General features: G+C 56.8%; 2 protein-coding genes across 5 annotated transcripts in view; both read right to left on the reverse strand.

Annotated features, from left to right (window-relative positions):
• Positions 1-1,957: 1,957 nt before the first annotated feature.
• DPM2 (dolichyl-phosphate mannosyltransferase subunit 2, regulatory) lies at positions 1,958-4,840 on the reverse strand. The gene is made up of 4 exons (XM_036112787.2): positions 4,693-4,840; positions 4,313-4,402; positions 3,426-3,528; positions 1,958-2,626 (listed from the first exon to the last, which is right to left on the reverse strand). The coding sequence occupies exons 1-4, from the start codon at positions 4,693-4,695 to the stop codon at positions 2,568-2,570; spliced, it is 255 nt and encodes an 84-aa protein (XP_035968680.1). The 5' UTR covers positions 4,696-4,840; the 3' UTR covers positions 1,958-2,567.
• Positions 4,841-6,828: 1,988 nt separating this feature from the next.
• EEIG1 (estrogen-induced osteoclastogenesis regulator 1) overlaps positions 6,829-25,014 on the reverse strand; it is a 34,567-nt gene continuing 16,381 nt past the window's right edge. For 2 of the 4 annotated variants that reach the window (XM_036112783.2, XM_036112785.2), the window contains 10 exons: positions 19,217-19,337; positions 18,936-18,965; positions 16,639-16,755; positions 14,263-14,309; positions 14,002-14,138; positions 11,990-12,094; positions 11,680-11,875; positions 11,129-11,250; positions 10,953-11,022; positions 6,829-9,600 (listed from right to left, as the gene is read on the reverse strand). In XM_036112783.2, the coding sequence (XP_035968676.1) occupies positions 9,555-9,600; positions 10,953-11,022; positions 11,129-11,250; positions 11,680-11,875; positions 11,990-12,094; positions 14,002-14,138; positions 14,263-14,309; positions 16,639-16,755; positions 18,936-18,965; positions 19,217-19,337 (991 nt within the window). In that variant the 3' untranslated portion in view covers positions 6,829-9,554. The remainder of the gene's footprint in view (positions 9,601-10,952; positions 11,023-11,128; positions 11,251-11,679; positions 11,876-11,989; positions 12,095-14,001; positions 14,139-14,262; positions 14,310-16,638; positions 16,756-18,935; positions 18,966-19,216; positions 19,338-25,014) is intronic. The other 2 variants (XM_036112786.2, XM_036112784.2) reach the window with 1 other exon arrangement.

The following is a 25,014-nucleotide window of genomic DNA, read 5'->3' on the forward strand; positions in this document are numbered from 1 at the left end:
GATTTTATTTATTTATTTGACAGAGAGAAAGCACAAGCAGGGGAAGTGCCAGAGGGAGAAGCAGACTCCCAGTTGAGCAGGGAGCCCGACATGGAGCTCGATCCCAGGACCCTGGGATCATGACCTGAGCCGAAGGCAGATGCTTAACTGACTGAGCCACCCAGGCGCCCCAGTGTCCCCTCATTCTTGATCACATCACCTTGTTTTATTTTCTTCATCACACTTAACACTGCCAGAAATCACCTTGTTCACTTATTTATTGTATTTCCCCCCCCAGGATGGAAGCACCAGGAGGGCAGGAACCGTGCTGGGCTCCCTTCTCGACTCTTGGCTCAGTGTGGGGCACAAACCAGCGTTTCATAAGTATATGCTGAACCAATGTGAGTAGGACGTGCAAAGGGCCTCAGTGAATCCCAGGAAATGAAAGGCCAGGGGAGCTGGAGTGAGAAGAGAACAAGCATTCAGGTTCTCTTGTGTGTATGAGAAAGATGCTCAGATGTTCTTAAAAGGCCATGGTCGTCATGTATAGTCACACTGGAGGGGCCAGAGTGTGTGTATGGGGGGGAGGAATCTTTGGGTGACTCAGGGCAGAGGATGGAGCCTTTGCATCAGGAAGGTGACTGGTGGGGGGAGGGGAGAAAAGGGGAGAACTGACAGGATTTGGGGTCATGCAGACGGGGGCTAGGAGGAGGAAGCCAAGGTCAGTGATGTGTGCCAGGCTCCTGGCTGGGGTTAGGGCCACAGGATGATGCCAGTCATGGAAGGGGCTGGGAGGGGAAACTGGGGAGGGGGAGTCTGAGAATTCAGATCATGATAGGATGAATTTGAGGAGCCACTATGACATCCGATGGCAGTTAACTGGTGCATGGGCAATACGTCGGGGCTCAGGAGGAGGGCCTGGGTAGGGACAAGTGTGGGGTGAGGCTTGTGACCAAGTCCCGAGGAGCCCACCGCGTCATGGCGGAAGTGGAGCGTGGGAGACATAAATTATGAGAACGAATCCTCACGGTCACCGAGAGCATCTGAGGTGCATCCAGGGGATGTCACAGGCCACCGTGGGGTCACGGGGGGTCTGAGTGGGTGCAGCCCTCCGGGAGTGATGCTGAACACAGTGAAGGTGAGGAGCTGCAGGCAGCGGGCTGGACATCCTTTTGGGAATCTGGCTATTTAGGGGAGAGGGGGAGACCTGGAGAGAATTATTGGGTTGATGGAGGGTCCTTTACGTGGGGGCCTGGGCATGCTCATGAAACACCAGGAGGAGCCTGGTGAGAGGCAGGGGCTGTCCCCATGAGAAGGGGACCATCGGAGACAGGATACTGCTGCTACAGCAGGGGAAGAGGACGGGGCAGGTGAGGGCAGGGCGGTGTGCCTGAAGTCAGCCTCTGCTCTCGGATGAGGGAGACGTCTCTGCTACCTGGAGTGCACATCATCTAAGGCGTGACAGAGGCTTAAACTCCGCACCGCGGACGGGAGCCCCAGCTGCGTGGGGCGGGGGGTGTGGTGGGACTGCGGTGGGGGGAGACAGGGCTGGGCCTGTGCCAGATCACTCAACCTGACCAGAGGTAGCCCTGCTCTGGTTCCCCAGCTCTCACTGCTCGGAGCCACACTAGGTTGGGCTTCTGGGTACAAGAGATGGACGATGGACTTGGGTTTTTAGGGGACTGGCCTGAGGGTCCCTAAAATACCAGTGCACGCCGGCTGGGCTGGCGCAGGGGAGGCACAGTAGAGGCTGATGTGGTGTGTGGCACGTTGCCAGGCCTCCGCCAACTCCCCATCTGTGAGCTGCACCAGGCTGGAGCCACATCTGTTTCAGTCCCCACTTTATCCTGGGTCCAGCACGGGGACAACCTGGGAGGCACCTGAGGCACACTGCGCGAACCAGTCTCATGACCTGAGACCAGCCCCTCTCCAGCCCCTGAGCAGCCCAGCCTCCCCGGTCAGGGACGGCACAGAGACAAACACATCATCAGTGTTTATTGTTCAGCTCTCCCCAAGAGGCCAGCACTAGGGCTGGGGGGCTGGGCCTCTGTGAGAAGCAGTTGGTCCGGGGGCCCACTGTGGCCACCCTAATGGACCCTGAGGCCTGGTGGTAACCCCAGAGCCTGTCAGTTCTCCCCTTAGACTTTGTGGGGCCCGGGGCAACGTCAGACCTGGGAAAGCTGCCTCCGAGGAGGAGCAGGACATGTGGGAAAAGGTCGCATGATGCCTCAGAACCTACCAAGTCCGACATCAGCAGGTGACAGGAGGGAAACTGAAACAAGAGGGTAGAACCCAGGGGAAAAGGCAACAGGGAGTCTGAAGGTGAGGTAGGGATGACCGGCATCTTTCAGGCCCTGAGCCAGAAAGGGGTGAGGGGGAGGCTTCCAGGTAATCGTCCCTCCTGGCTTCTGGAAGGTTGAGCAGGGAAGGAGCAGGCCTGTGTGGTAGGTCCCAGACAGCTCCATCCCACAGGGATGTCTGCAGGGCAGCCAGGCTGGAGGGGGCTGCAGTGCCTGGATGGGTCCTACGCACCCCACCTTTGGAGGGGAGGCAGAGGAAGGGCCAGCAGCCGCAGCCCTGCTGGGCCTTCACTGAACCTTTTTGGTCACTTTCTGGTTCTTCAGCATCACGTAGGTGATGAACAGTCCTGGAAATACACAGACCGGAAAAGCCACGTAAGATCCAGGCTTCGGGCTGCTGGGAGGCCAGAGCAGCGCACAGCGTGGTGGAGCGACCCACACACAGGGCCAAGCACCTGCCCAACCACCCTCCAGGCCAGCATCACCTCCCGGGTCACTCAGCAAGCCACACACCCAGCCCCGTGTATTCAACAAACACCAACAGAGTGCCAACACAGGCGAATGGCTACACTTAGTGTTTTAGATTCCACAGGGCACAAGACCCACTCAATTATCCATCTACCCACCCAATCAACCACCTGTCCACCCACCCACCTGCCTACTCCACATCCACCACCCACCCCACCACCCAGTCATCCAAGTGACTCATCCAAACCACTTTCTTGGGCACCGACTCGGTGCCAGGAGCTGAGGACATAATAATAATGATGAAGCTACAGTCCCCGGCCCAGAGAAGCCCACAAATAAACACTGGGAGACAGAGAGGGGCAGGGGTCATGAGCCAGTGGGTGACAAGGGGGTGAAAGGTGACTGAGGTGTGAGCAGAGTGATGATGGTAGTGGCAGAGGGAGCAGGAAGAAGGGAGACACCCCATTAGGGCCATCACATTTGAGACCAATAAGCCTGAGGCATGGGGACAAGCAGCCCGGAAGGATGAACAGGAAAACCCCAGGGGGTCAGCTGGGGGCCAAGGGCCCCAAGCAGGAGTACTGCAAGTGCTAAAGTGTAGAAGCATGTTCAGGGGATGGGAGAGGGTTGTGGGAACCCCCAGACACCCTGCTCAGGGTTGAGGGACTGATGACTTACCCACAAACAGGAGCAGCATGAGGCCGGCGGCCAGCGGGATGGCGACAGCGTAGGCTCGGGGCAGGAAGTACTTGTGGATGACATGCTGGCTGTCGATGAATGGCTGGTATCGAGGACAGAGCTCTGGTGAGCGCTCCTTGCCTGGCCCAGCCCTTCAAAGCCAAACACCGCCCTTCCTCCATCTCAGGGGCTAACCCCAGTCAAAGCACTGGGACAGCACCTGGCTTTGCTTTAAGATGATGCTAATCTGGGGTGTTCTGGCTTGTTTCCTTCATTCACTTACTGAATAGTTGTTCACTGCACACTTGCCTGATGCCTGCCCTAAGGTGGTGCTGGGGACCTGGCAATGAACAGAAGACAAGGGCCTTGCCCTAAGGCACTCACAGCCCTACGGGGGCAAAGGTGCAGGAGGAATCCTCAAGTGGGCTCCAAGGTCTTCTTTACTAACTTTTCCTCCAAAGTTCTTCAAGTTTTAGCCCTCCAAACACACTGCACTTCTTAAGCAGTAACCAACAAGTTTTCCCACAAGAAAAAAAAATCCTAAAAGCCGTCACAAAATCTACTGGCACTCATCATGCCCGGGAGCCAGCAGGATAACCCAGAAGGACCAGAACTCCAATCAAAGGCAAAAGTGAATCAGTAATAGGGCTTTCCAGTGTAGCGTTAAGGGCCCGACCCTTCTTCCTGAGCTTTAGCTTCCTCACTTATAAACTGGGACACCTCCAGCATCCTCTTAGTGCTGTTCTGAAGATTTCAGGAGATGAGGGCAGGGAAAGCACCTAGCACAGTGCCTGGTACATGGCAGCTGCTTAAATGATGCCAGGGGTCAGCTTCAAGATCCAGGGGTCGAAGGTGAGACGGGGGGGGAGGGGGAGGAGCACACATACCAAGAGAATCACCCAGGCGGTGTAGTAAGTGAAGATGATCAGGCTAACGGCGACGAGGCCGAGTCCCACCACCTGGTCTGTCCCCGTGGCCTGGAGAAAAGGAGGGCTCAACTGACGAAGGAACTCCCCATTTAGGTGCACTACTGGCGGGTGGCGTCGCAGCCTGATTGCGCTCTGAGCTTCCCGTTCACTCCACAGATGCAGACAGGCCTGACCAGGTATCGCTTTCTAGGCTCGGAGAGTGCGGGGCCGCGGCGTTTTCATTCGTACACTGGGCCCGCGGGACAGCAATCCGGGCTCCGAGGGCCTAAGCCCCGGCTCCCGGGCAGACCCCACCCCCAGACGCCCCCCGCGCCCCCAGCACTCAGCCCGGAGCTCACCATCTCCCCCGCACTCGCACACCCGAGCTGCAAGCCACCGCAGATCCGGATCCGGGCCCTTCAGGCCCTGGGCCGCAGGGCACGCCGGGAGTCGTAGTCTTTAGGCGGGCCGGGGACTACGTGTCCCTAGACAGGAGGGTGCCGCCTCCCCCTTCGCATGCCGGGAAATGTAGTTTCCAAGGGTATTGTGGGTCACGCTGTTCCCCGACTCTCCCTAGGGAATGGAATCGAATGCGGGACCCAGACTGGCTGGCACTCGTGCCGTCAGTCCTGCCCAACTCGCCCCAGAAGCAAAAGTCCATCTCCAAATATCCCAGAATCCCAAAGCCAGAGCGGGATGGCGTGGGAGGTCAGAGGTCCCAGGATTCAGATGGGGAAAATGAGGCTGAGAGAGGGGCGAAGACTTGGAGATCACAATTCGAGCCAGTGGTGAAGCCGAGACCGGAACCCGGGGGCCTTATTTCCTAGTATCGAGGCCCCAACTTGTCTGTCGAGAGGGGTGCAGAGAATGTTGCCCCACCTGGGGTGGGAGGACGAAGGGGGTGGCCCAGGTCCCCAGAGATGGGAGGATTCCCACTGGCTGTGAGGGGAGCGCCCCCTGCCTTCCTAGGCGACCCTTCCTAGGTGTCCTCTCTTCACTGCAGGGATGAGGTCAGGGTGACCCTCCCTTTCCTCACCATCTGCCTTTTGGGCCCTGGGTGTCACTGCAGCCCAGGCAGCAGCACAGATGGATCGTCGGACTGGCCCCCGCACGCAGGTCCCTCCCAGTCTGGAGCACTGTCTTCCCACAGCTTGTGGGGCTGGCTGCCCCTCATCCATCAGGTCTTACTGGGATGCCACACATCCTAGGGAGGCCCCTTCACAGCTGGGCAGGGGCTCCCTCCTGTCCTCCACAGCCCCCCCAGAGTGTCTCCGTGGATAACTCTTGTCGTTTTAGCTAGCTCATTTCCTTGTTGATCTGGCCTGTGAGCTCCATGGGGATAGGGTCTGCGGTCACGGCTGTATCCCTAGTGCCCAGAATGGGGAGTGGGGGAGGGGCGGACACACTTGCAGAGATGTGTCTGAACCAGGTATGGTTTGCTCCTGCTGGCAGCATGTCTCCTTGAGTCACTGAGCCCGTCTCTATGGGGACTGCACTCTTCAAAGCTGATAGGAACAACTCTTCTTGGCCTACAGCCTAATGCCTTCCCTCTCAGTCTCAGGACAGACTTCGGGCTCAGCCAGGAGCCAACTTTCCCCTCCCCAGGTGTGCTGTGCAGAACAGAGGAAGAGACTTAAAATCAGCCTCCAGGGTTTAAAGGGGCCATGAGTGGGTGTCGGCCCTGAGAAGGGGGTGTGGACAATGCCAAGCTGCAGCAGGGAGGAGGTCTGGAGGCCTGGTCCCTTCTGGCCTGTCCACAGCCACTGAGGCTTCCTGCCACGTCTGAGCTAATGAAGGGCCAGGCTGACTTGCCTTTCTCAGAGCTTGGCTAAGTTGTTGGCTCCCCCTGCTGGTTGGGGGCAGGAAGTGAGGGGCTCAGGCCCGGAGACCGCTGTGGCCTGGGACTTGAGAGAGGTTGGGAACTCAGCACCTCCTGTGCCAGGCTGTACAACCACTTTCTTCTTTCAACCACAGGCCCGTTTACAGCTGAGGAAACTGAGGCCCAGACAGTTATTTGTCTCAGGCTGACTGCTGGGAAGGCCCGGTGGTTAGAACTTGTGCTGAGACCAGAGCTGCTACTTAACTAGGTGTGAGGGTGGCAAGAAATTGCCCTCCTGGGCCTGTTTCCTCCCCGGAAACCTGGAGCAATAAAGGTGGTAATGGGGCGCCTGGGTGGCTCAGTTGGTTAAGCGACTGCCTTCGGCTCAGGTCATGATCCTGGAGTCCTGGGATCAAGTCCCGCATCGGGCTCCCTGCTCGGCGGGGAGTGTGCTTCTCCCTCTGACCCTCCTCCCTCTCATGCTCTCTCTCATTCTCTCTCTCGCAAATAAAATCTTAAAAAAAAAAAAAAAAAAAGGTGGTAATGATTGTGACAGCGGCCAGGACAGGGAGGACCTTGGCCACCCACATCCTTCCCCATTCCCAGACGTCAACCTACACACCCGGCTTTCTTCCGATGCTGACCACGCCGTAGACCAACAAAACCCAACATGCCGTAACAAACAAAAACTGCAACATTTAATTTTTTCCCCCAAACCAAGACATTGACACTAGGCTGATTTCCCCTTACAATGTAATTTTCTAAAACAGAAGCCGGGACAGAGATACAAACACAGCCCTCTGAATAAGGGGTGGTGGTGGCGGCAACATTCTCTTAGAAAGGAGGGGATTTTTCTTTTTTTTTAAAGATCAAAACAAAAACAAAAAACAAAAACAAACCCACCCCCACCCCCACCCATTTCCCAGCTCAAGAGAGAGGAGAACACGGCAGATCTCCATCCCAGCAGATCACACCGTGTGGTCAGTTTGGGGTGACCAGAAAAAAAAGTAACCTAAAAATATTGTAGACTTTTATTTTCTTTAAATCTCCTAGTAAAAACGTTAAACTGTCTTTCAAGAAGATTCCAAACTGGCATTGCATAGACTGATTCCTTTCCAAAAATATCTCTAATATAGTCTATCTTCCTCTATATATAGAATTTTAAGTCCAGGAGCTGTGTGTGCCTGGCAGGAATTCACTGAGCTTGAGGGGACCCAGAGGTTGAAGAAAGGGCTCCCACATGGGGATGAGGCTGGGGCTTCAGGCCTCTGGCTCCAGCTAGTGTTAATTTGGATGTGGCCAAATTCTCAGTCTAAGTACCCTGGCCTAGGGCCTGGCAGGGGAGGCTGTGGCAGGCTCTGTGTCCTTCTGGGGTGACCGTCAAGCCCAGACCTCGCCTTGGGTGGGGCTAGGGTTCCTGGTTTGGGGGGCTCCCCAACAGCACCAGAGCTAGTTGTTTTATACCTGAAGCCCAGAACTTTGAGCCAGATCCCAAATACACCCTGAATGTACTTCCCCACTGGGCTGAGGTCATGCAGACACAGAAGGGAAGGAGAGTGCTCTCCCAACTTCTGGGGTTCCCTTCATCTGGAGACAGCACAGCCAGCTCCCTTTTAAAGTGCCAGGTGTCTGCGGAGCAGGAAGAGACCTGCAGGGCTAACCAGAGCCTTCTCCAGCCGAGCAAATGCTCTGTCCTGTCTCAGCAGGCAGCTCCTCACATTCATTTTCTAAGAGTTAGGGGATTAAAAACAACAACAAAGAATCCTAGAAATGCTCTGCTCCCAAGGCCAGGAGGTTCCAAGACAAAGGCTCCAACTCTTGCCAGCTGGAGCATAACAGCAAGGAGCCCCCCCAGCCTCAGGGAGGACACCCCACTGGCACCCGCACCCCTACCAGGGATAGAACCAGTATCCAGATCCCCAGCCCTGCTGGGACCCAGCCAGCAGGTAGGGCAGAGAACACAACCACCTCCCCTCACCTGGGGGAGGAGAAAATACCCAAACTGTGAAATTAAAAAAAAAAAAAAGGAAAGGAAAGAAAAGAAGGGGAAATTAAAAAAAAAAAAAAAAAAGGTACAGGACTAAGTAAACACCAGCCTGCTGGGTTCACACAAAACGAGTGAAACTTCAGAGTGGCAGGAAGTCTGTCCAGGGACTGGTGGGCAGCCAGAACCCATCTTCAAGCAAGTAAGGAAGACAGGGGAGGGGGCGTGGCAGACAGCAGAGGCTTTAGTGAGGGGCGGGGGCAGGGCCAGACTGCTCCCCGCCTCTCCTTCGCCCAGAGAGAGGGATGCTTCCAGAGGAGGGCTGAGGCTTTTCTGGCCAGGAAGCCAGCTCCAGGCCGGCCCAGTCTCAGCCCACCTGCCTCTCCAGCAGCAGCCCCAGCCTGGGCTAGCCGACCCTGCAGGGACAGAGAGGGGCCTTTGCCTGCCAAGCCCAGCCCAGCCCGACTGCCAACCTCCAAGGGCTTGGGAGGCACCTTCCGCGCCTTCCTACAGGAAGCCAGCTGCTCAGGATCCAGCCCCGAGCAGAGGAGAGCCACCATCAATGCTCAGACCTTTCTCAGCATGGGCGTCAGGCCTGAGCTGGAGCTAACTGGGGGAGAGGCGGTGCCACGTTCCAGCCGGGCTGCTAGGGGCAGGCGCTGACCGCACAGCAGGCAGTGCTCGGAAACCCTTGCGAAGGGCTCAAGGGAAAGGCAGACCAGGGCCAGTGGGGCTGTGCTGGAGGCAAGCATGTGCAAAGTGCAGGCTGCCAGGGCAGCAGGAGAACATTCGTTGGGGAAGGGGGTCTCAATCGGGAGTGTGGATGGGTCTGAGGTCTTGGTTCCCAGGAGAAGGCCGCCAGCGGGTCCCCCGGGACACAGGGAAGGAACAGCTGAAGCACTAAGCAGTCAGAGGGCCGTGGTGGCAGGATTCTGGGGGAGGACTGGCTCTCCCAAGGGCGAGGGGGCAGTGGAGCAAGGCCCTGCCAGGGCATGGCTGAGCCAAAGCTCCCAGAGTGAGCAGGGACACAGGGCAAGTGGCCCCTCGGCCACAAGCATCCCTGCATGTAGGTGCTGCTGCATGTCCTCGCCGAGGGGCCAGATTGGTCTCCAGCCGAGGCAGGCCTGGCCATCTTTGTCTTGTCCACCTGCTTCATGGACCGGCACGTCCTGCCCCCTAGTGGTTCAGAGGAGAATATTCACAGTGGTGCCCGGGGCCTGGTGGGCCAGGAGGGTCCCGGGATGGATGGGAGGCCAATGGAATGATGCTTTGGGGCAGGAGTGGGGCTGGAGTACACGGAGGAGGCACAGATGAGATGCAGCGCGGATGGCGATCCGAAGGGGAAGGTCCCTCGTGGAATGCTGCGGGCTTGCATGCCCGCGGACGCAGGGCCCTTCTCCAGCCCGGACACCCGCTCCTCAATGGCTTTCAATCACAACAGGCTCATAGACCCCAGAGGAGACCCTGCGGGGGAGGGGAGCAGAGAAACAGGTCAGCTTGTCCTCCCAGATGCTCTTGTGGGGCAGGCCCTGGGAAGGACTTCACAAGTTGGCCCTGTGAACTAACTGGCCCTGTTTCACAGAGGGGCAAATTCAGGCTCAGAGAAGTTGAGTCACTTGCCCAGGGCAACACAGATGTTAAGTACTGAAGCCTCTGGATCTCAGAGCTGGTGTGAGCTGGGCCTGAGCCCTTCCTGAGCACGAGTGGCTTACACATAGAGGTGTGCTGCACCCATCCTCATGGCAACCCTGGCAGGGAAAGACTGCATCCTGCCCCGTTTGACAGATGAAGACACTGAGGCACAGAGGGATGATGAAGCTTACCAAGAGGCCAGAACATGGGAGCTCTTCCCCCGGCTGAAGCGAGACCCACCCACAGGATCATGGACATTCAGGGCTCAGCGTGCAGCTCTGTTAAGACCTTGCTCCTGATTGAACTGGTTTCTTCCATCCCCTGAACCCATTTCCTCACTGTCATAGAGGGCTAGGGAGGGGTGTGTAGACCTCGGAGGAGGTGCCCTCTGTCTTCCTCTTGCCCCCCTCCCCGGGGACAGCCCAGGAAGCCACGGGGAGACGGCGGATGCAATTTCGAGCCTCGGCCAGCAGGTGTCAGTATAGCAGCACCAGAGGGAAGGTTGGGGGCCACCGCCCCCCTCCCCCCACCCCCCACCCCACGCCCCCAGCCCAGCCAGGTCTCCATCCACCACCCCCACCCTTGGATGTGAAATGCGCACTTTCCTGGCCAGCCCAGGGGAACAGGGGGAAAGGCTTCAGCACAGCCCTGCACAGAGGGAGCTCCTCTACTCACTGCCCCACTCACGAGCCGTAGAGTGGAAGCACCAGGTTCAGCCTACCACACCCTCACAGGTAAACATCACACAAGCACAAATCCGTTGCTCATTGCTGTATCCCCGGCACCTAGCTCAGTGCTTGGTGTGTGGCTGGTGCGCAATAAATATTTATTCAACAAATAAAACGAGTCATCATCATCATTTTTAGGGGTTCCCAGATCCAGAAGGAAGGGAAAAGCAGGGTCCCAAATAAAGACGGATGAAGCCCGCGCTGTGTGCCAAGCCCTGTGTTAGGCACTTTTCAAGTTACCCCTGGAACCAACCCCAGGCTTCTAGGTGAGACAGGGTGGCCCATGCCATTTGACAGACAGGGAAACTGAGGTTCAGAGAGAAGTGAGTGGTCCAAGGTGACACTGTGGTGGGCAGAACTGCTATTCAAAGCCAGGTCAGCGTCTGTCGAGACCGTGCTCTCAGCGCCGTGCCCCAAGGCCACCCTAGTGACCCAACCCCAAACCGCGACCCCTACCTGTTTGCCAGCTGGATGCCGCTCAGCGTGGCGGAGCCATCACGGCTCACGAACAGCCGGAGATTGCTGTCTGTGGGGACACAGGCGGGGATGGAAGCTGAGTGGGGCAGGGGCAGCCGGGGTGGCCCCGGAGCAGGTAGCACTGTCCCCCAGGCCTCCCCGCGCGGGCAGCTCACCCTCAGTGTTGCTGCCGTCCGTAAAGTCCTGGCTTTGCATGATCTTCTCCACGATGTCGTCCGCGTCGATCCGAGTGTCATCCACCCAGGTCGGGTGGCTCTCCACGGAGTCCTTCTTCCGCCTGGAGTGGGTCAGGGCAGAGTCACAGCGGTCGGGCCGGGGACAGGTACAAGGATGACAGCGGGGAGCACCTACAGCTCAGGCTGCTCTGAGTGCGCATGAGAACCTATTCCCAGTCGCGCTCTTTTAACCCTCACTCAGCCCCCAGGGCAGGTGCCGTGACCCCGGTTTTATGGATGAGGACCTGGAGGCCCTGGGAGGTTACCTAACCTTAGCCTGAGAGGCCACACTGCGTGTAAACGGGGGACTTAGGTCCCTAAGCCACACACAACAGCGTGTGCCTGCCAGGCCCAGGCCGTGCCCTTCAGGTTCACCCACTGGCTGAATCATCACCATCCAACCCTCTGAGTGGGACCTTGCTGTCCCCATGCTACGGGTAGAGGAGCAGAGGTTCAGGGAGCCCCCAGGAGCACGGGGCCGGCGTGCTCACCGGAACGAACGGTCGGACAGGTGGGGCCGTGGCGGCCGCGGGGGCTTCTCAGGGGGCCGGTGCTCGCGCTCGCTGCCCTCGGGGCCCTCCACAGTCGTGCTGAGGCCGCCGGAAGTGCTGCTGCTGGTGGACGTGTTGCGGCGGTGCGTCAGGTCTGAGAGGCTGGAGGAGCGGGAGTGCTCCGTGCTGTAGCCTGCTGGGCATTCGGGGAGGCTCGTCACGGGAGGCTCGTCACGGGCGGGGGAGCGGGGGGGCGGGGGGCGGCCGGGGGTGCGAACGGCCACGGGCACGGGGCCAGGCGGGCACTCACCAGAGATCTTGGACTGCTGGCTAGCATAGCTGGAGTTGCGGGAGTGGCCGGAGTGGAACACCTCCTCGGGGCTGGACAGGTTCTGTTCGGCCTCCTCCGGCACCCCTGGGGAGCGGGGAGACGGCAGGCTTAGCAGCGGGCCAGCCTGGAGTCGGCGAGGGTGGGAGGTGGGGGCCGGGGGAGGGTACGCTCCGTGTTTCCCATTTAACAGACAAAAACCTGAGGCCCTGCTCCCACCGCAGTCCACCCCCGCGGCCCAGGTTTGTTCATTCCACAAATATCTGAGGACGTCCTCTGCACGGGGCACTCCGCTGGGTGCTATAAATAGGAGATGGGGTGTCCCAGGCCAGCGGGAAGGGAGAACGTTGAACCAAAAATGACCCACAATTAACCACAACTGAGGTGAGCAGTACAGAGCAGGGAACAGTGTGGATGGGGGTCTGACCCCGTCTGGGATCAGGGAAGACTTCTCTGAGGAGGTCGCCTTACTGGGAGGCCTTCAGGAGGCTTGGGAGGGAACAAGCCACAGAAGGCAACAGGAAAAGGGCCTTCCAAACAGGAAGAGCAGAAGCAAAGGCCTGAGGCTTGAATGAGTTTAGGTCAGTGTGGCTGGAGTGGAAGGAATAAGGGGAATGGGGAGTGGCAACAGTCCTGTCCCAAGTCACCCGTGAGCCCAACTTGGAAACAAACTTCCCGGCACTCACCAGCAGGAGGCGCAAGGGACCCAGGGGGATCCACTCTGGGCCCACCAGGTCTTGTCATAGGAATAACTCAGCTCAACCATTCCCGTCCTCAGAGAAGAACACACCACCTATGCTGGGGTGGCCTGGTGTCCCTCGCCGCCCCCCCCCAGAAGCTGGAGAGAGCAGTGGTGTTTGGAAGCCCTGGTTTTTACGAGCAGTCACCAGGCTGAGGCACCCCCAGCTTTCAGCTCCGGGCCTTACCTGGCTGAGCTACAGGAAAAATGGGAGGTCAGGGCCCTCACTGCTCCCAGCCGTCCTGGGGGCAGAATCACTCCGCAAACATCCGCTGAGACGCCCGAGGCCCCGCGCCCTCTCTAACTGCTCTCGTGGTGCAAATTAGGGTGACTCGTCAGCTCGGGGGCAGTCTGCCTCCCAACGCCGAGCTCACGCCCCAGGGACGGAGTATGGGGGCCCCACCTCTAGACCCAGCGTGGCAGGGGAGGCTGGAGCCTTCCCCTGTAGCACCTGCTATCTTAATCTCCATGAGGTCTCCTCTGGGGGTTCAGATGTTTGCATTTATTTTTAAGATTTTATTTATTTGACAGAGAGAGACACAGCAAGAGAGGGAACATGAGCTGCAGGAGTGGGGGAGGGAGAAGCAGGCTCGATCCCAGGACCCTGGGATCATGACTTGAGCCGAAGGCAGACGCTTAACGACTGAGCCACCAGGCACCCTCAGACGTTTGCATTTTTTATAACGTTCATAATAATGACAATTTAGTAGAAACCCAGCGCTGGGAAATACATGGAGTTCGTACTGTGTGCCAGGCAAGGCACACACGTGTGCTCAGCTCAGCTCCACGGCCACCCGGGCCGTGGTTTACGGTTTCTGTCCCCTTAGTCAGGGGAGGATGCTGAGACTGGGCACACACAACGGCCAGTCCTGGCGGCGCAGCCAGTGGGAGAGTGAGAGCTCACAGCACATCCCTCTGCCAGGAGCACTGCCCCCCACAGCTCAGACTCAGCTCAAGTGCCACCTCTTCATGCCTGTCACCGCTCCTGTCACACCTGTAGGTGATGTGGACGTATTTACTGCCTGATTGACTCCTGTCTCTCCTGCAAGACGGGGCCTCAAGGTCAGGGCACCGCTGTGGTCCTGGGGCCCAGCATGTGGGAAGGGCTCAGACGTGGGCCTAGTGGAGGCATGGACGGGCGTAAACACCATCCCACCACCTGTCTTCTCAGCAAGCAACCCCCTGGGGACCTGGGGATACGGAGATGAGCCTTGGGCCACGGGGAGGAGCAGGGAGGGCAGGAGGGGAATGGTACCTGAGCTGAGGATGGTGGGCCTCGCCTTGGGGGGCCGGGAGCCACTGCCGCTGCCGCTGGTCCCACCGCCCTTGCGCGTCAGCTGCAGGGAGGAGTCCTGACCCGGAATGGAGATGGACTTGGCGGTGGACGGTGGCCTTGGGAGGACAGATGGGTGTGACTGGGGTGCCCCACATTCGGGGTCAAAGACAGGGGAGCCCAAGAGCCCGGAGGAGGGAAGAGTCCCTGTGTAGCACCCTCCCAACCTGCGCCCACACTCACGTCTTAAAGCAGGGGTCTCCGGAGAGCAGGAGCATTCCGATGGTGACCTGCACAGAGGGAGAAATCAGCCATACCACACCCACCTGCAGCCCAGGTGCTTCCCAGTGGCCCCTCTGCTCTGGCTTCCGAGGGGCTGGACTCTGATCCCATCTCTGCCCCTTGCTGGACCTGGGGAAGCCATTGAAATGCACTGAGCCCGTCTCCTTGGGTGGAGGATAGGACCAATCCTGACACCTGCCTCCTGGGATAGTGGAGAGGACTAGGGGAGATGAGGCTTTGCATGGCTCAGCGCCCAGCACACAGCACAAGCAGAAGAAGTTAGCTACTGTTATTCTAGAACTGCAACTAGGAGAGGGGCCACAGTCCCTCTCCAGCCTCAGGGCCTGCTCACAGCCTAAGAGCGAGTGAGGGCACACGAGCTCCATATGGCAGGCAGGCAGGAGGGAGGCTCACAAAGCCCACCTGGTGGGGAGGGGGTTCACCAGGTATAACCCAGGGGGCGGGGATGGGAGATGGACTGCACAGAGTCCAACATGGAGGGTGGGGGTGGTGAAAGTTAGTTGAGTAAAGTAAAGCAAGAAGCCATCAGAAATTCAACATCCACTTGAGCAGAGATTTTGGCAATGGCCCAAACAAGGCAGGGTTGGGTCCCCAAGTCTGGGCTGAGATGGAGCGACAGGAAACGGATGCTCATATCCCAGTGCCACCACTGACAAAAATGGAGATCACTGAGCTGAGACTTTTTTTTTTTTTAAGATTTATTTATTTTAGAGAGAAAGAGCAAGAGAGAATGTACATGAGCAGGGAAGGGGCAGAGGGAGAGAGAAACTCAAGCTGACTTCAAGCCCACGGTGGAGCCTGACACGGGGCTCAATCCCACGACCCTGAGAGATCATGACCTGAGCCGAAACCAAGAGTCTGACGCTTAACCGACTGAGCCACCCAGGAGCCCCCCAGCCCCCGTTTTTGTAGTAAACTCTATGTCCAACCTTGGAGCTTGAATTCATGACCGTGAGATCAAGAGTCGCATGTTCTACTGACTGAGCAGCCAGGCGCCTCCTGAGGTTTTTTGTTTTTTTTTTAATGATTTCATTTGGCTGTGACAGCAGCCTACAAGTAGGTGATGGCCCCAGGCTGCAGACGAGGGAAGCAGCACTCAGACACAGACTCAAGGGAAATGATGGCCCACAGCCCCGCAGACAGGACGTGGGGAAGTTGACCTTGCAGCTGAGGCCACCCGCATCCCCCTCACGCCGCGATTTGCCTAGGGGTACACAGGGCCACTGGGGCGAGACCGAAAGGCCCTAGCCCCCACCAAAATTAGCCTGGACCTTTTTGGATGTCTCTGGTTCCCTCTGTGAAGGGTCCAGGAGGCTGCAGAGCCCCCATCCGTCACCTGCTGCCTGGCTCTGCTTCAGGCACAAGACGCTCCCGCTGGGTCAGCTTGTAGAGGTGTGGTTAGGACAAGACTATTTTCTCAGCCAGGTGGAAGGGTGGGGGACAGGGAAGAGAGGTGTGCTGGCAGCGGCGGATGCCCAGATACCTCCGTCCTAAGAGGGCCGAGAGCCGGCTGCCTGGAGGGAGGGAGCTGCCCTGGCCACTGGAAGGCTGCACGCAGCTGGGCTCTAGGAACAGCCACCCTCAGTTTGCCCGGGTCAAGGGACAACAGGTTCTTCCACTCACTGATCCTCCACTGCAAGCCCAGGCAGCCTCATGTCACATGGGGCAATGGCTGGGAGCTGGACCGTGGAGTTGAACAGCTGGGGGTCAAGTGTCAGCTCTGCCTGTGACCTCAGGCAGATGATCTGTCTAACCTCTGTGCCTCAACCCCCTCCCATGCAAAACTGGGACCAAGAACAGACGCCCCATAGGGCTGTTGTCAGGCATCATGAGATGAGAGGCGGCGAGCGCTCAGGGATGCTCATTTCATCAAACCCTTATAGAGACTGCTGGGATCCACTCCTGATCCCAGATTAAAGATGGGGAAACTGAGGCCAGTGGCAGAGCCAGGCTTCTGAGGGTGGTTTCCTGACCCTGGGACCACATCTTCCCAGTGTCTGGGATGGGAACCTGGATTTTTTTTTTTTTAAGTTTTTTTTTTTTATCTGTATTTACTGAGAGAGAGAGAGAGCATGAGAGGGAGGAGGGTCAGAGAGAGAAGCAGACCCCCTGCTGAGCAGGGAGCCCAATGCGGGACTCAATCCTGGGACTCCAGGATCATGACCTGAGCCGAAGGCAGTCGCTTAACCAACTGAGCCACCCAGGTGCCCCTGGGAACTTGTATTTTTCACAACCCTCCAGGGGACTCTGATGAGGAGCAGGTTGGCCCCCTGCCCCTTGGTGGGAGGGGGCAGAGAGGTGACAGGGCCCTGGTACCTTGAGGATGGAGTTGTCCTGACGAGTGTTCTTCGTGTCATATCCCTCTAGCAGGTAGCAGCGCACTGTGGAGCCTGAGCCTGCGAATTCGGCCAGGTTCAAGTCGGCGAAGCCCAGCTGAGAGGGACAGAAGAGAGTGTGGGAGACTGCAGGGGGTGTGGGCATCCAGCGGGCAGCATAAGGGTTAACTTGGGGGGGGGCAGGGGCAGGCAGATCCCCTGGGCCCGCCCCACAGCCCAGACTGAGTGTTGCATAATGGCACCCAAGGACAGAGGCTGGTCTGGAGCTCACATCCCTGAGCCGCACAAAGCGCCCTTTGTGCCACGTCCCAGCGTGCACTGGGGCAGCGCCGGAGATGAAAGGACATTGTTGTCTGTGACACAGAGGCATTGTTCCCTGGGACACAAGGCTGTGCTGTGGGAGCCGCCAGGCCAGCAGGCAGCGGGGAGGGAAGGCCCGTGGGAACTTGGTATGGGGGTGGGGGCGGGCAGTAGTCCCTCACGGAGGTTGGAGTGAGGGGCTGGCGGGAACACCTGGCTGCCTCCCGGAAACAGAGGGAGGCGCCAGGGATGCGGGGGTAAGTGGGAGCACATTCGAGAACAGGATGTAGGATCTGGGAAAGCCTTCGAAAGAAGCCAGGTCTCCAGACCTGGGGGGAGACTGAGTTAAGGTGGGGGGGTGCTGGGATTAGGGTCTTGGGGAACAACCAAACCAACAGGTGGCATTTGAGCACCTACTACGTGCAAATCTCTACTGCAGAGTTTAGGGGCACACAAGCCAGAATCAGAGACTTGGCAGGTTTGAATCCCAGCCCTGCCATCGAGTCAGAGGGACCCCCATTTGGCAGGGAAGAGAACGAAGGTTCCGGGGGGTAAGTGACTTGCCCAGGGCCCCAGGCAGCCCAGCCAGCAGAGCCAGGCCCAAGACGAGGCCCAACCAGCGTCCAGTCTAGCTGCCCCTCTGGGCCCCAGCTTCCTTCCCTGAAGAATGGGAGCAGGGCCTGTCAAGGGCGTTTGATCACAGGACAGAAGGGAAGGGCCTGCAGGGCTGACACGTGCTGGGAGCCTAGTAAGTGCCCGCTGGGTGGAGGTGGGGGCTGCAGCTATCCACGCCCATGTGACTTCATGGGAGGAGAAATTTCCACTCTGGCGGCACCTTCCACAGCCCAGTTCTAGCCACCCTGCCCTCTGTTTCTGGAGAGGGCCACCAGAGCCCAGGCTGGGGCAGAGCGGACAGCCCAGAACACCGAGCTTCCTGAGCTCCGGTCAGTGGGAAGGGACACGCCTTCCACGCAGGGCGAGGTGAGGCAAAGGCATTTCCCCTCCGGACGGACTAAGCCCACCGCCTGCCGCCAGGCCGCCTCCCTGGGGCCACGGAGGGTGGGCTGTGAGTCCCCACCAAGGGGGTCTAGGGCAGAGCGGGCTTATTCAGAGCCAGTGCCACCCCTGCAGAGCCGCCTTCTCCTGCTGGTCCCCGTGAGTGCCGAGCAGATGGCAACAACACAGATGGGCCACAGCACAGGACCGGCTGGGCACCCACCACCCAGCAGCACAGGGGGGCACTGCCATGGTTAGAAAGCAAAAGGAAATCTGTGAAAACGTGCCCACGGTGTACTGGCAAGTGAAAACCACGCTGCAGAATCTGTTCAGAACAAGTCCCTTTTGTGGATGTAAAAATCCTACTGTCTGCGTGCACACAAGTCCACACACGGGTGCTCATTTTCCATTCCTCTAAACCGCATGCGAAAGGGTTTGACGCGCAGCTCTGTGTGTACGTGTCATAATTTTCTTTTTCTTAAAAGTTCCGGGAAGACCTTAACAAATCCAAGGATGGGGTCTGGGGAGGAAGTCTGCAGAGGAGAGGCATGGAAACTGCACTTCTCATTCTGAACTTTTTTTTTTTTTTAAATATTGTATTTATTTATTTGACAGAGAGAGAGACACAGCGAGAGAAAGAACACAAGCGGCAGGGGAGAGAGAGGGAGAAGCAGGCTTCCCGCTGAGCAGGGAGCCCGATGCGGGACTCAATCCCAGGACCCTGGGATCATGACCCGAGCCGAAGGCAGACGCTTAACGACTGAGCCACCCCGGCATCCCTCACTCTGAACTTCTGTACCATTTGTGTTACAACAAGCATATGGTAGCTTTGTATTAAGTGCAAAGCCTATCAGTAAAGATATTTCTGAGAAAGAATACATCTCCTGCAGAGCTGAGTGTCTCCTACTTGGTGCAGAAACGGGGCTGAAGCTCTTCTCTCATGCCTATTGTATCCCACTATCCCTTCACAGCCCCACTCACCTTGGAATAAGCCTTCCCGCCTTTCAGCTCCTGCAGAGAGACAGACAGAAGCCGCAGTGTGACTAGGGAATCCAAGGGACCTCATGCATCCACAGCACTCCCCCCACCCCGAATCTGACTACTGGGGGTAAGTCAAGCCAAGGAGCAGAGTGACTCACTCCTTGCCCTCTGGAGGGGACAGGTCAGGAGATGGGGCTAAAGCCACTGGATCAGTGGCCTCACACCCCCGCGTTGGCCTTGGGCCCGCAGCCCCCAGCCCCAGCCCCGAAGCCCAGCCTCACCTTGCGCACCGACACGCGGAAGATGCAGGGGTCCAGCAGGCCGGTGGCCGGGTTGGCGCTCATCTTACACACGAAGGTGAACCTCTTCCGCCACCGCACGCAGTTCTCCTGCACCTCCTCCCTGCAGGGCAGACAGACAGGTGAACACAAGCAGGCAGGTCAACACAGGTATCAGGGACAGGACCGGCCTTTAGGGAGGGGATAGGAGGAGGAGCAGAGCTCTTGTTTTTACTTTGTATCACAAAGTGACTGTATTTTCATAAAAAGGACATGCTTGTGTAAGTGTTATAAAACCCCCCCCAAAAAAAAAGTAATAAAAAATGAAAAAACACAAGGTAGGGGTGAGGTCAAGCAGAGGGGAGGCTACTCCTTGCCTCTGCTTCCAGCGCTGCCCCCTCCCCTTGTTCTGTGGCTTTGGGGGGCTCCTTCCTCTGCCATTACCTCCCTGACCTCTGGCCAGTCAATCGACCCTCACAACAGTCTTCTCAAACTGGCCCCAGAGCCCATTTTACAGATGAAAAGCGAGGTAAACTGCCTGGTGTCACCCCCTTAGGAAACAGCTGGCCTTCCGCTCAGGGCTGCCTGGCTGCAGAGACCCTTTCTTTACCACTAACAACAACAACAATGTTAACAGTAACAATAACAGCGTCTAAGGCTCGTATCACGCTTCCCCTGTGCCAGACAGCACTCCCGGCACTTTAGTGGTGCTGCTCCAAGGGCCAGAGACCCACGATCACGCCAATCCTTCCAGCAACTGTCTGGGACAGCTACTACCATTAGGACAATCCCACATTCACAGACCCCGGGAGCTGAGGCTAAGACCCTGGCCAGAGGCCCACCGCACGCACAGCAGAACAGGGACTTGAACCCGAGCAGTGGGTTCCCAGTGCCACACACTTCACTCTCACCATACCAGCCTGAGACACCAACTTGGGGTCCTCAGCTTCCTAAGTGGGGAGCTGGTCTTCAGCCCAAGTTCTTTCTGCGCCGGGGTGGGGGGGGATTACCACACTGAAAAATTCAGCACCCTCTTAACAGGGAAATGCTTTGTGCCCTGGGAGTGAGTGGAGCCTCGGGGAGCACTCACCCAGCCTCTCGCAGCTGCTCAGCAGGATCTGGGATGGCAGTGACAAATTCCACGGCCCTGCGCAGCTCCCTGTCCCCCCACAGCCCGCCTGGCAGAGCCCGTGCTCAGGAAGGGGTGGCCACGGAAGGGAAGGGGCGGCGTGAGAGACGGTATCTGCTGCCCCATCATCCCATCTAACAGGAATGGCGCGTTGGACAGCTGAGGAAGGGGACCCCAGGATCACAGGTTAACTGCCAGACTGGGGCCTGAGGGGAGAGGGTCAGCACAAATGGGGCATCATCTGCTTCTCACACAGCCTCAGACAGCACCCTCTCTCTCCAACAGGCCCCCAGACCACCACATCCCCGGTGACTGACGATGCAGGATTTGATCCCAGGACTAGCCAACTACAGTCAAAGCGTTCAGCCATCACCTTGGTTCACGGGCCACAGAGCCTGGAAAAGCCTGGCAGGCAGAACCCACCGGGGTTTCCGGGCCAGCGGTGCCCTGCCATGTCCCTGAGACACGCACCCACGTCTCCGAGTGCCAAGTATGAGCCAGGCACAGCGCTCTGCAGGGGATTTATTCACAGATCGACACTGACAGTTACCCCAGGGATGACTCAGTGTCACCAGGAGAGGGTGGAGGCAAAGGGTGAGTCAGAGTAGGTGACTGGCCGCAGGGAGGTGACATTTAAGCTCAAATGGGAATGAAGAGAGGGGCGTAGCCAGTGGGGGAGACAGTACCAGGCAGAGGAAACAGCATGGGTGAGGAACAAATATACTTTTGGGTTCCCTGGCCTCGCCTCCCCTGAGCCGAGCCACTATGAGGAGCCCCCTCCCGGCTCCACACGAGGCTTCTCCCACATCCTGCCAGGGCCGTGACAAGGGCCAACAGGACACGAGTCAGGCAGACCTGGGCTCACAGCCCTCACATCACTGAATGACTCAACCAGGGCTTGACCTCTCCACCCTCATGGGTAAAACAGGAACACCACCCACTCACTCGTGGGCACCTGGGAGCATCCGCAAGCCCCGCGAAGGGCCTGGCCTGGGGAGGTCTGCAAGATGTGTCTTGTCCTGGGGCACCTGGGTGGCTCAGTCGTTAAGCGTCTGCCTTCGGCTTGGGTCGTGATCCCAGGGTCCTGGGATCGAGCCCCACATCAGGCTCCCTGCTCCGCGGGAAGCCTGCTTCTCCCTCTCCCATTCCCCCTGCTTGTGTTCCCTCTCTCGCTGTCTCTCTCTGTCAAATAAATAAATAAAATCTTTAAAAAAAAAAAAAAAGACATGTCTCGTTTGATGAAGACACGGGGGACTCCAGCAACTCCCTGCAGCCCCAAGACTGAGGACAAGCAGAAAATGTGAGGGCTAGAGATGAGGGGGAGGAAGAAGAGTGCCCAACCACCGGCAGAGAGGGACAGGGACCCTGTCAGGATCAGGTGTCACGGGAGGAGCTGCAGCCCTGGGCTGGGAGCATCACCGGACCCAACCTTGCTGGGTCCATCCATTCATTCAAACACGTGCCACCCCTGTTCTATGCCCAGGGACCCTAGCAGTGACCAACTTACACTGTGGTGGGAGGAGAAAAATGAGGTCAGGCAAACAAGAAAAAGCAGTGGAAGGGGAGAACTAGAATTCTCTCTCCTGGCAGATACTCTGATCTTGTATGTAGAAAATCACAAAGAAGCCACTCAAAACTATCAGACTACAAGAGTTTGGCAAGGTTTCAGGATACACGAGCAATATACAAAAATCAATTATTTCTGTATCCTAGTGAACATCCACAATCAAATGAAGGAAATAATTCCATTCACAACAGCATCAAAAAGAATAAAATAAGCAGGATTACATTTAACAAATGAAGTACAAAATATATATTCTGGAAAACTGGGAAACATTACCGAAAAAAATTAAAGAAGATCTAAGTAAATGGAAAGACAACCCATCCCACAGTCATGTTTCCAAAGATCTAACGCTGGTAGGACAATACTCCCAAATTGATCTAAAAATTCAACACAATCTCGGCTGGCTTCTTTGTAGAAATTTGATACATTGATTCTAAACCTTGGAAATTTAAGGGTCCAGAATAGTCAAAGCATCTAGAAAAAGTAGAAGAGAACATAAAGGATTCACATGTCTTTGACTACAAAACTTCTACAAAGCTACCATAATCGAGGAAGGATGGTTTCGGCATAAGGACAGACACATAGATCACTGGAATGGAATTAAGAGTTCAGAAAGAAACCTTCACATTTATGGTCGATAGATTTTCAAAAGCATGGGGGGAAGGGAGGGGAGAAGGTATTTTTAACAAAAGTTGCTAGGACAATGAGATATTCACATGCAAAAGAATGAAGGAGGACCCATTTCTCATACAGTATACTGTAACTAACTCAACAGGGATCAAAGACCTAAGTATAAGAGCTAAAATTACAAAATTCTTAGAAAAAAATACAGGATAACTCTTTGTGCTCTGGGATTAGACAACAGTTTCTCAGGTATGATGCCAAAAGAATAGGTGACAAAGGAAAAAATAGAAATACTGAACTTTATAAAAATTAACCTTTTTTGTGACTCACAGAACACCATCAAGAGAGGGAGAAGACAGCCCACAGAATGAAGGAAAATATTTGCAGACTCTACATATAACAAGGGACTTATTGCTAACAATATATAAAGGGCACTTAGAACTGACCGGTAAAAGACAACCCAATTTAAAAATGGGCAAATGATCTGAACACACATCTCTCCAAAGAAGATACACAAGTGGCCAGTAAGCACAGGAGAAGATGCTCAGCATCATTAGCCATCCGGGAAACACAAATCAAAACTATAATGAGTGACCATTTTGCACGCACTAGGAAGGCTATAATCAAGACTGATCATAACAGAAGCTGGCGAGGGGAAATTGGAGCCCTCACGCTGCTGGTCAGAGCATAAGGCGGTGTGGCCACTCTGGGAAATCGTCTGGGCACTGCCCAGAAAGGTTTAACACAGAGTTACCTTAGGACTCAGCAATGCTACTCCTAGGTGTATATCCAAGAGAAATGAAACGTATGTCCACAGTCTTCGTAATAGCCAAAAAGTGAAAGCAACTTGAATGTCCACCAACCGGTGAATGCCTCCATACACGACGGGGTATGTATGATTCAGCAGTCAAAAGAAACGAAGCCCTGATATCCGCTAAAATGTGGCTCAACCTTGGAAAATGCTAAGTGAGAGAAGCCAGTCACAAAGAACTACGTATTGTGTGATCCCACTTATAGGAAACGTCCAGAATGGGCAAATCCCTAAGAGACAGAAAGACTAGTGACTGCCAGGGGCTGGGGGAGTCAGGAGGAAATGCGGAGTGACTGCTAACGGGTATGGGGTCTCTTCGGGGTGATGAAAATGTTCTAAAAGGGACGGCGCCGACGGCTGCACAACTCTGTGCATTGACTAAAAACCACTGAAGTGCACGCTTTGAACAGGTGAAAGACCAAACAACATGATAGGTGAGGTAAAGAGAGAAACACGGAGAAAAGAGAGGGGAAGGTGGGTCAGGACTGCTGAGAAAAGATAAGGGCTGCTACTTCAAGCAGATGGCTGGGGAACGCCGAAGGCAGTGATATCTGAGCAGGGCCAGCATGCGGAGCGAAGACAGGAAGACTGGGGAGAGCTGTCCAGATGCATGAACAGCAAATGCAAAGGCCCTGAGGTAGAAACATGCTTGGCAAATGGAAAAGTGGCATGGAGCAAGTGGCTGAATAGGACTGGGGAGGAAAGCAGAGGGGATGTGGCTGGGGAGGGTGAAGGGGGTTAGGTGTCATGCGCGACCTCAAGGGCCATGGTGAGGTCTTTGAATTGTACTCTGATGGTGGTTCTGTCTTGCCACATTGGCTGGAGGCAGAGGCAGAGAGCAACCCCAGAGTAGGTGGGTGGAAGGCCAAAAAGAGCAGAAACATTTCCCGAGTAGCCAGAGGCCCAAGCCTAAACGGGGGACCTGGGGGGTAGCCATGGCTCCCACACGGGCCCTCGGATCTCCACCCACCCCCTCCACTCAGCTCAGCTCAGGACTTGGAAGCAGTTGCTGGAGACCTGAGGAGGAAGCTCACAGTGTTGGGCGTGTCGAAACACCCAGAGGAATTAGGATTAGTGTCTGGGATTGAAAGCTCTCTCCCTTCCCCTTTGTGAGTCCGCCCTGGGAACGCGGGCCAGGAAGCCTGAGGCCCTCTCCAGGTTCCTGTGGGCCTGCCAGGTGGGGCCACCCGTTGCCCTCCCAGGCTCAGGTAACAGGGACCTTCCTCTCCCTCCACAGGAAGATGGGCCGGGGCAGGGCTCACGGGATCAGCGCTGAGCCTCCCCGTTGTTTCCACAGGGCTCTAAACACACACGATTAAATGCCACCACTCCCACGGGACGAGGCTCACAGCCCCACCCCGGTCCAGCCCAGGAGGTCACAGCAAGGGTAAAATAAATGCCCCAGCAGCAGCCCTTTCCCGAAGGCCTACTGTGTGCCACCTGGCACTCCTCAACACTGAAAGGTGGGTGTCACCATACCCGCTTCGCAGGTGGCGAAGGTGAGGCTCAGAGAGGCCAACTCACCCCCAGCAGCAGAGCTGTGACGAGCAGGGGCCAGTCTGGAGCCCAGGTCACAGAACCAGAGATGACACAGCCAGGACCTGGCCCTGGAGAGAGGGAGTCCCACCAGGCTCAGGACAGGGGCAATGGAGGGAGAGGAACTCAGGCTCTGG

Source organism: Halichoerus grypus, chromosome 14, assembly GCF_964656455.1.
Source record: "Halichoerus grypus chromosome 14, mHalGry1.hap1.1, whole genome shotgun sequence".
In the NCBI taxonomy this organism is placed as follows: Eukaryota; Metazoa; Chordata; class Mammalia; order Carnivora; family Phocidae; genus Halichoerus; species Halichoerus grypus.

Bases quoted from the DNA above. Each gene is read 5' to 3' on its own strand.
- DPM2 (XM_036112787.2), bottom strand. The intron at 3,529-4,312 runs GTATGTGTGCTC...CCTCGATACCAG, and splicing joins CCGCCTGGGTGATTCTCTTG to CCATTCATCGACAGCCAGCA. The intron at 2,627-3,425 runs GTAAGTCATCAG...GTGTATTTCCAG, and splicing joins CATGCTGCTCCTGTTTGTGG to GACTGTTCATCACCTACGTG.